The 10,383-nt window shown below is 43.1% G+C and overlaps 1 protein-coding gene across 1 annotated transcript; it reads left to right on the top strand.

The window, feature by feature from the left end:
- Nucleotides 1-200: 200 nt before the first annotated feature.
- LOC147455839 (uncharacterized) lies at nt 201-3,263 on the top strand. The gene is made up of 2 exons (XM_086514493.1): nt 201-408; nt 620-3,263. Exons 1-2 carry the CDS (start codon nt 352-354, stop codon nt 2,552-2,554), a joined length of 1,992 nt encoding a protein of 663 aa, XP_086370619.1. The 5' UTR covers nt 201-351; the 3' UTR covers nt 2,555-3,263.
- Nucleotides 3,264-10,383: the final 7,120 nt, after the last annotated feature.

Below are 10,383 nucleotides of genomic sequence, written 5' to 3'. Positions count from 1 at the left end.
AGAGAGAGAGAGAGAGAGAGAGAGGAGAGCATGGACATGCACATGATGCTGATCATCGTCACCAGGAAAAAAAAGCTAGCTGTAGTTTTTTACTGCTCTTGCTACGTATACGCCCGTGCCCTGCCCTGCACACCAAAACAAAACCCAGCCTTCCCTCCCGCCCCCCTCCCTTTTCCTGAATCCCCCCTACATGCTCATCAACCTTTTCTCTCTATATCCGTGTTCCCCCCCCCCCCACCAAATCAGTGCACACATACACAATATCTCTGCATTGCTCCTTCTCCACTTTGATGTTCACCTCAATTGCACACTCACACCCACTTCTCCCCCACTCCTCGACTACATCGTACCATGTCTTCCTCTCGTACCGCTGCGTTCCGACTCTCCTGCTGCTTCAGCTCTCTCCAGGTATGCGTTCCTAAAATTCTCTCCATCTCCCTAAGCACAAGAAAGAAAGGAAATGCTAAGAAGGCAATTGCATTGCTACACATGAGCTTGTGCAATATGTATTTTGATGCCAAAGTGCGCATCGATCAAATCAAGCAGGCACTTTTATTGTCAATGCAATCGATAATTCTTGGAGCTTTTCTTAATGTTTGGTGTCTTTTTTTAACTGTAGTCTGCAGAGAGGCAATTGGACAAGGCAAAGCAGCTCATATCAATGCGAAAGAGGGACGAGGTGGAGGCCGCATTGACGCCTTTAGAGTGTGCGTTGGAGCTCCGTCCAGATTGGGAGACTGCCTTGGAACTCAAAGCTCGGGTTCTTCTCTACTTGAAAAGATTCAAAGATGTGGTAGACATGCTGCATGACTATGTGCCAAGCGTCCAAGCAGTCTCTCCAAGTCCGTCCTCATCGTCATCTCCTTCCTTTTCTTCACAACATACACTTGCCGGCCTGGGTGCCATGCCGGCTGGTCTGCCCGATAGCCCCACTTCAACCTCCTCTAAGGAGAAGGCTCGGCTTCTATCGGAATCCTCAGGTAATAGCAAAGATGATATCTTCCTCCTATCCCCTTTCAAGCATTGTGTCTTGATATCCAAGCTCAGTCACAAGCTTTCGATGTCGCTATCTGCGTCCCTCTCCTCATCTCACCTATCCATCAAAAAGGCAGAGAGGCAGCAGCAATGGAGATACCCAGTACTGGGTCAAGCTTGTTTCCACTTGGGCATGCTAGAGGATGCCATGGTTCTTTTGCAAAAAGGCAAAAGAAGTGCATCAGACATCTCGCGCAAGAGAAGCAATGGCATGCGCGAAGACAACTTCTGCTCGGATGCCAGCATCCGCAGTACCGCTACGCGAAGTGCATCTCTGGCAGAATCTGAGCTAGTAGTGCATTTGCTGAGCAATGTCAAGTTCCTTCTCAGAAGGCGAGCTGCTGCAATGGCAGCTCTTGAAGCAGGTCTCTACGCAGAATCAGCTCGGCATTTCTCCAAAATCATCGATGGTCGCAAAGGTAATACCCCGCAAGGATTCACTGCTGATTGCTATCTTCACCGCGCCATTGCTTATCAAGCTACAGGGCGTGTTGTCGATGCAATCTCGGATTGCAACAGATGTCTCATAATGAGTCCTTATAGCTCCATACAAGCACTTAGTGTTCGCGCATCACTTTACGAGATGGTGAGATGCTATTCAGATTGCATGCTAGATTTGCAGCAGCTGAAAATCATCTACGAAGCGTCTTTGCGCTATCAATCGATGCTGCCGGAGCTTGGCAGTGCGGCGACGCCGGCATGCACTTCAACTATATGGCAGCCACATATATCCCACATTGATTTTGCAGGAGGTTTGGAGTACATCAACAGCAAGATAATATCAACAAGACACCGCTTGAGCTCGGGAAGTGCTCTTGATGCTCACACTATTCTGGACATGCCCAGAAACTGCTCCATGGAGGATGTAGAGAGAGCCTATCTGCTTATCTCTCTCAAGCACAGGGCTGACAAGGCAGCACAGTTTGTAGAAACGCGTGAGTTTGCGGGTGTCCATGATCAAAGGGATCTAGCAACTGTGAAGGAGGAAGCTCGGGCCTCGGCGCTTCGTCTCTCACAGCTTATCCACAAGGCATACACAAAGCTTTTGTCTTCCATATCCCAAGAGGAAACAGAGAAGCAAAATGAGATGGAGTTATGCGGAGAGTCAGACCATGCGGGTGATGGGCAGTTGGAGCTCATGAGAAGTGGTGGACATGGATCAAAGTTGAGGGGTATGTCCGTAGAAAGAGGGGAAGATAATGAGGAAGGTGCTACTTTGAGAGAGGAGAGCAAAGGGAAAGGCTACAAAGGAAGAGAGTGTGCAAGCATACCGGTGAGTACAAGGCATGCGGTCGAAAGCTCAACAGAGTACTCATCTGATGGAGAGGTTTTTAAGAGTGATGAGGAAGAGGAGGATGGATGTGATTTTTGCCAGCCTTTTGGAGGCTTCTCCTCAACCGCCCTTGCTAGTGCTCTTTCTCAAGCTCTCTCTGGTGATCTGCCCCTCTTGTCTACGACATGGCCGCCTGAATGGATGGACCAGCTTGCTCATTATTCCCAACTTCTGCCTGTTCCATGACCTTCCAAGTGCTCACACATTTTGGATGAGCAAGAAACCCATATACATGATTTAGTGTTCCTTGTGTATTGCTTTTACTCCCTCTCTCATCTTCTGCCGCATGTGAGGTTACCATTCCTCCCATCTTTTCTCACTGAGAAGTTTTGCATGTGCATAACACATACAGGAAGCACAATATTGTGCCATGGTGCATCATCATGCTAGATGAGGATATTCTCACTACATCAACAAATGCACATGTGTGACTATGGATTGCTTGCCACATGCAGCACAAAGGCTCTTACATACATACATCTCTAGACATGTCCCTTGTATGTGTGAATGCATGTATGATTCCTCGGGGCTTGCATGTACGCACGACATTTCATGTCATGCGATTCTGCATTCGAGTTTGCATGCATCACCTATGTTCTCAACCCAGCACTGTCCATTCTTTTTGATCCAAGATGAGTTGACCCATGTACATTAACACCCTTCTTGACTTGTACATTTATGCCATTCTTCAGCTTTCTTAAAGCATGCCTTTGGATTTGCTAATGCTACTGAAATTTTGGCATGCTAAAACCTACAAGATACTTGTGTCACACTTCTCTCTTGAAGTCCTACAAAAGGAACCAACAATGCTTATGGTTGACTGGTTCAGTCAATACTAGCTTAATTTGTCTCAATTCATGTTTGATGTAATATATAATATAGCTTGTTATCTTGATGTCAAGGTATTCTCTTTGAATAATACATATGGTGACCTTGTGAACCAAGTACTAGAGTCCCCCCCTAGGATTGATGAAATATGTATTTATGTTTGTGTGTGTGTGTGTGTGTGTGTGTGTGTCCGTGCGCGCGTGTGTGCATGCGCGTGGCTGCTCAATCTAAGTCATCTCACCAAGCCATACAATGAACCGTCCTCTCTCACCATGAATGTTCATAAGTCTATTCACCTTATGTAACAAGACTTATCAGAGCCCTAGAGAGATTGGTACATTTAAACTTCTTAGATCCTAGCTATTACCAGTATTATTCTCCTAATAAGCCATAAGCCACACAATTTGCAAGACATATCCTTGGCTTTGCCTTGAGCCACTTCTTTCAACTTTGAGATTGCCACAAAATTATGGTAGTGATGTGTGTGAGCACACTTGGGACTTCTAGGATGCTTTTTTGCCTCACTAATAACTTTTTCTCTAGGGTTTGTGTATGTGCCCATCATTCTAGGGCAAGCTTTCTCTTTGTATTAGCACACCCGGTAATAGTACTTCTAGTGTTGTGTACTTGAGTTTTTGCTTTATATTCTTGACCTTCAACTACATTCTGCATATGTATTTCCAACAATTGATATTAGTGTAGGCTTGGCCAACCTAGATAGCATCATCAACGCCCTTCTTGCTCAATTTCTTAGATTGAGGTGATTTCTGGTGAGCATTTATAAGGTGACCTCCATTTCTAATATTGGCAAATCTATGATGGCAATTTCATTCTTTTGAGAAAATTTTTAAATAGAGTAGATTTTCGTCAAGCAAGAATAAATTGTAGTCTTCTATGGGTTGTGCTATAAAGTGTACTGCTTGGTTTTGTTGTTGAAAATAGGGTTGCAGGGAAACGCACACAGCTTGGAGAAGACGAAGGAAGTTTAAGGCACACATGAGAGTAGTATTACTTAGTGTGCAATGGGACGATGAGATAGCCCTAGAGTGATGGACGTATATACAATGCACGGGGGGAAAAACCACCTAGTGAGGCAAAAAATGCCCCGACGGTCCTAAGTGTGTTCACACACATCACTACCACATGTATATGGTAACAAACCCCCCCTGGGAGTGATGCGGTGAAGAAAAGCTAGCACATAAAGTAGAGGGAAGTGGCATGCCCTGAGGACATGATCAGTCCACAAAGGGGAGTAAGCCCAAAGCTTTGCAAAAATCTTTGAACTTCTCACGAGACAATGCCTTTGTGAAAAGATATGCGAGGTTGTCATGTGTGGCACATAAGCCCAGTCAATCCCTCTTGATGAGAGCCTCTCCCTGACTTAGTGGTAATGCACCTCAGTGTGCTTTGTGCGAGCATGAAAAACTGGGTTCCTCTCAAGTGCCAATGCACTCTGACTGTCAGTGTAGATGATGTTGGCAATGTCCTGTCCAACACCCAAATCAGCCCTTAAGGCGTCTGAGCCATACACACTGAATCGTAGCTGTGAAGACTGCCTTGTACTTAGCCTCACAATTGGAAGTGGCCACAATAGGTTGCTTCTTGCTCAACCATGATATGCATGAGTTGTCGAGCATAAAATAGAAAGCACTTGTGGACACTCATGTGTCAAAACAACCAGCCCAATCTAAGTGCGAAAAAGCATGTAAATCTGGTGGCAATGATTCCCCCATTCGGATAAAACAACCCAAGATGTAAAGTGCCACTCAAGTAGCGAAAGATCCGCTCGATAGCCTGCCAATGCTTAGACCTTGCACTCTGTATAAATCTGCTGACATGTGAGACCTAAGTTGCATTTATATGCACATATAACAAAAATTGTACGTATATTTTGGTATTATACGTTGTATATACGTATTATATGTGTATCTCCGAATAAACAATAGTTCGATCGAAATACTGTTTGCATTATAAAAAAAAGGCGCTGCGATAGTTTGAATGAATTGTCGCGACAGCGATTTGCTAATACAGAGAGAGAGAGAGAGAGAGAGAGAGAGAGAGCGAGAGAGAGCAGAGTAGCTTGCTTCGATAGCGACAGTGCCCTCACGAGTCGGGTAATTTCTTCTTCTATTTTTTATGTTTTCTTTTTGTGAAATTTATTGGCTAGCGTTGTTGTTGTGGAGCTTTGCTCGCACCTCAGTGTTAGTTTGCAAGTTGTTTTTGCTAGCACTGTTGTTGTGGAGCTTTGCTCACACCTCAGTGTTAGTTTGCAGGTTTAGACACCCGTCCTTGGCTGTGTTGATCCTCGTGACACACTGCAAGGGGGGTTAGACTTTAGATGCTTCGACCTTGACTACTGTTGACCTTCATGTCGCACTGCAGGAAGTAGCTTAGGTTGTACAACTAGATTTTCCGTCTCTGGTTGTTGCTTACCACCGAGTCGCACTATAGGGAGAGATTAGCTATCTTACATCTTTTCTTCCTAGTTTTTGTTGACCATTGTGTCGCACTACTGGAAGACCAGCTTTAATAGAATAGATTCTTCATCTCTGTCTGTTGCTAACCACCGTGTCGCACTACAGGGAGGAGTTTAGGATTTTCAAATCCTTCGTTCTTGACTGCTGCTGACCATCACGTCGCACCGCAAGAAGATTGGATTTAATAGATTCCTCGTCTCTGTCTGTTGTTGACCACAGGTCGCACTACAGGGAGAGGTTTAGGGTTGTCAAATCCTTCGTTGTTGATTGTTACTGACCATCGCGTCGCACCGCAAGAAGATTGGATTTAATAGATTCCTCGTCCCTGATTGTAGCTGACCACCGTGTCGCACTGTAGGGAGAGGTTTAGGGTTTTTAAATCCATCGTTCTTGGTTATTGATGATCATCGCGTCGCACTGCAGGAAGATTGGCTTTAATAGATTCTTCGTCTCTGGTTGTTGCTAACCACCGTGTCATACTGCAAGGAGGGGATAGATATTTTATATCCTTCAATCTTCAGTGTTGCTGACCATCGTGTCGCACTATCGGTTGATGGATTTAATAAATTTCTCGTCTCTAGCTGTTGATGACCACCGATTGTTGCACTGTAGAGAGGGACTAGGTATTATTAATCCTTCGTCTCTGACAGTTGCTGACTTCCACGTCGCACTCCAGGTAGATTGGTATTATACGTTTATTCGTCTTTGACTATTGTTGACTATCGCGTCAGACTGCAGAGAGGAATTATATATGTTTAGGTCTTCTGTATAGGTTGTTATTATTGTCCATGAAATGTTTAGGTCTTTCGTTACTGGTTGTGATTATTGTCCATGAAATTGCTTAGGACTATTTATAATCATAAATATCAAATTTATATATGTTCTAGATTTACATCACTTATATTTTCTTCATGTATTTTCAGGCTTCAGTCATGCCAATAGAGATAAAATTAACGCGTCAGCATCGCAAAATCATTTGTGATGCTCTTGTTTTGTCTCTCTATGGAGCTTCAGATGATCATTTGTGTCAGGCATTTGATCCACTGCAGGCAAAGTTCGATGATTTCGTGATTGAACTGTGGAACAGTGTTGGCTAAAACTGTGCAGTGTGTTCCCTGTTTCATTTGACCCAGCTCTGCGCACTAATGGAGTAATGCATACACAGTAAAGCAATTACTAGGCCAGGTCACTAGAAGCTTTGAGAGTATGGTTCATCCAGAAATCAAAGCCAAACATGGAATCAAAGAGCGAATGCAGCTTGTGGCACAGCTACATTCAGAATTGAAGAGCAAGGATAAGGTCAAAGGCTCTTCAAAACGTCCTAGGATTGAAGAGGATGTGCCTCCTCCTTCAAGTGCTAAGCCCTTAGCTATACACTTGGATGATACTACATGTCCTCCTGTCCTACACTTACTTGGGGAACATTCTATCTTTCACTTGCAAGCACCCCAATTAAGTGAAGGATGTTTTGAAAATGTGAAACAAGTTTCAGTGGCCCATCCCCTCTTCAAAGATCATGTCTATGCGGGAAAGATCTACAAGAACAATTTAGGAAGCAAACCTACTTTACAAACAGTGCTATAGGAAGCAACAACTACTACTGTCCAGCACAGTGGCATGATATTTCCTCGTACTCTTGTTCGTTATAGCAAAAGGCCCAAGTTGATCTTCAATCTTTGGAATGGAGGTCACCTTGATAATTGGATTCAGGCATGTCATCATGATGGAAGCAAGCCTGCAATCAAAGAGTTCCAGCACACATCTAGAATTGTACAATAGTTCATAGACAACATTTTGCCGATCTACAACGCTCTTTTACAAACGATGAAATATGTGCATAGTCACGATTTCATTCACAAACACGACCTACACACTAGAAATATTCTACTACATGTTGGTTAGCGAGGAGTGTATGTTGGGATCACGGAGTGGAAACAAAGTATACCATCGAACATTTTCGCTACATTTCCCAAGCTACCAAATCTCACCCCTCAAACTAGAGCTCAATTTGAGCGAAATTATCCATGGACTGCCCCTCAAAATATTAGCACCAATCCTCCTCCTTTCACCAAAGCATCTGATAGATATAGGCTCTCATATATTCTTAGATGCTTGGTTGCATGTATTCCAGAGCCCTCTGAGGTTCTCAAGCACGAATTTTTACAAAATGTAAACAAACATCTTTCCAATGAAAAATTCTTCAAACCCTTAGATAGGCCTAAAATATGGGATCTAAGCCTTTGTTTGAATATATTGGCTATCATGTTGTAACCAAATCTGGCTTGAGACGTGTTGATGATTAGACCAGTAACAATAATTTTTTTCATTAATGGTATGCAATGTGTGGTGATATTTCAAACTAGATCTTTAATCGTATATATTCTCAGCAGTTACGTCTTTAAAGTTCTTCAAGTTAAGGTTTTAAAGTATTTCAAATTGGATCGTTGAAATTCTCTAAACCATCTCTCTTTTCTAAGTGCTAAGACTTGTCTCATTAAAGTTTATTGTTTTCCATTTCAGGTATGGAAGATATTTCTCCCGACCAGAATGCACAATAGCCTAATGATCCTTTGCTTAATCATGCATTGACACAATAAAGATACAAAGAGGAAGAGATTCAGGTGGCTCAAGGAGATCTTAGCCCTTTGGCTGCGTCCCAAGAAGATGAATCAAAACTTCAAGGGGAGCCACTGAATTACAGGCAATGCAGACAGCTATGCCCAAATCACTTTGTACGCATTTTGAGTTATCGAAAATGCTAAGGCTTCCACTCCCTTGAAAGTTTTCGATTTGCAACACACTGTCCTCGCAAGAAATATCCTTTCAAGATTTATCCAAGTGTACAGATGGCCACCAAATAATAATCAAGTGGCAATTCACTTTGTGCAACAATGCTATTGTTGTTATGTATTGCGGCTCAAAGTAGGGAAGCCAATCAAGAAGATCCTCCTAGCAAGAGAGGTTACACATATTTGTCGAAGAAATCGCAATCATTGAGCAACTCGCAATCCAAGTGTGGATTTGGCAAGCCAAGGAGAGACCCCAGCCATGTTGCACGCTTGTATAGCAGAGCTAGAAAGAAATTTGGCATGGTCAAGGCAAGATATGGGTGTGTTATCGTAGAAGAGATAGGCAATGCGGATCCAAGTGATTCATTCGGCAATTTAGAATTTTTTGTATCTGATCTTTTAGGGGATCCAACCCATGATTTAAATTACATCTCCCAAACAATACTAAGCTCTTTTTGTATCTTAAATCTCAAGATTTGTAACTAATTAAACCTCTTTTTGATATGTAAATCTCTATTTGTTGGACAAATGAACATGTTGGATGTTGTTGCAATTGTGTAAGTTTTGTTCTCTCTCCCTCCCTCTTTCTGACAATGATAGAAAGAAGATGAGAGAGAGAGAGAGAGAGAGAGAGAGAGAGAGAGAGAGAGAGAGAGGGGGGGGGGAGATTGTGAAGCTAAACTTCACACAACTTTCGCATTACAAAATTAATTGAGAATATAGTACAAAATTTATAGCTAATCTGTCCCCTCAATCACAAGCACCATGTCATTAATTTTGAACATTTCGGATCAATATCTTCCACGTTCCATTCCATTTTATCATCGAAGTTGAGCTCATTTGCAATTTCTTCGTGTGTTGGAAAGTGCCCGAAGCTTTCTTCTATGACACATGTGGCTAACTTTGCTGGCTTATGCATAAGTCGCATGTTATAAAATACATACACCAAGTCCACAACTGGTTTAGGAATTAATTGATTTCGTTTTTTAGTGTGCACGAAAGCAAACGAAGACCAGTTTCTTTCACAGCTACCGCTTGAGGCAGAAACAGACAATACTCTCACAGCCACATGTTGAAGTGTCACTTTTTCTCCACCGTACTCCTTCCACCAAACTCGTGCGCTCATCGTCTTGATAGCATCTATATGCCAAGGATCCCCAAACATTCCTTCTCTGCTAGTATATGTCGTCTTTTGTGTGTATGTTACCATATACATGTGGTAGTGATGTGTGTGAACACACTAGGACCGCCGGGGCATTTTTTCCCTCTTTAGGAGGTTTTTTTCCCTGTGCATTGTATATACGCCCATCACTCTAGGGCTATCTATCTTTCCATTGCACACTAAGTAATACACTCTCAATTGTGTGCCTTGAGCTTCCTTCGTCTTCTCCAAGCTGTGTGTGTCTCTCTGCAACCCTAATTCCAACAATTCATATCAGAGCAGGTCACGTCCTCCCGCGCTTAGTCGCCAACTGCTCCAACACACGCCTGCTCGCTTTCTCTGATTTTACTGAGCTTTGGCAAGCGTTTGCAGGCCGACAAATATTTTGGGCTCATTTCGGCCTCCGTTTCCACTACATGTAGTACTGCACATGCTTTTTTGTCATTTTGTGCAGAATTTCTATCATTGTCGTTTTCTGCATAACAGGTGCCATATAGCACAAGTTTGTGCTATATAGCACAAGTTGTTCCCGCTCCGTTTCTCCTATTTTCGGGCAGTTTTCACATCAGGTGCAGCATTTACCATGGCTAACAACAACAACACATATGTGTTCAAGATGTTTGCTGTTGAGGACAGGTTGGATGGGGACAACTACCCTATGTGGGCTTATATGATGCAACATGTTCTTGTGTCAAAGGGTGTCTGGAACATTGTGCAGGGCATTGATGTACGTCCTGGTTCTAAGGATGTAGGCGATGT

The sequence above is a fragment of the Adiantum capillus-veneris genome, chromosome 6 (genome assembly GCF_014529385.1).
Source record: "Adiantum capillus-veneris isolate H3 chromosome 6, ASM1452938v2, whole genome shotgun sequence".
Lineage (NCBI taxonomy): Eukaryota > Viridiplantae > Streptophyta > Polypodiopsida > Polypodiales > Pteridaceae > Adiantum > Adiantum capillus-veneris.
This window is presented reverse-complemented; position numbering and strand designations above follow the sequence as displayed.

What these genes read in the sequence shown, in the direction of transcription:
- LOC147455839 (XM_086514493.1), top strand. Translation starts at nt 352, where the DNA reads ATGTCTTCCTCTCGTACCGCTGCGTTCCGACTCTCCTGCTGCTTCAGC. An exon ending in GCTGCTTCAGCTCTCTCCAG is followed by an intron (nt 409 to 619) that starts GTATGCGTTCCT and finishes TTTTAACTGTAG; the next exon opens with TCTGCAGAGAGGCAATTGGA.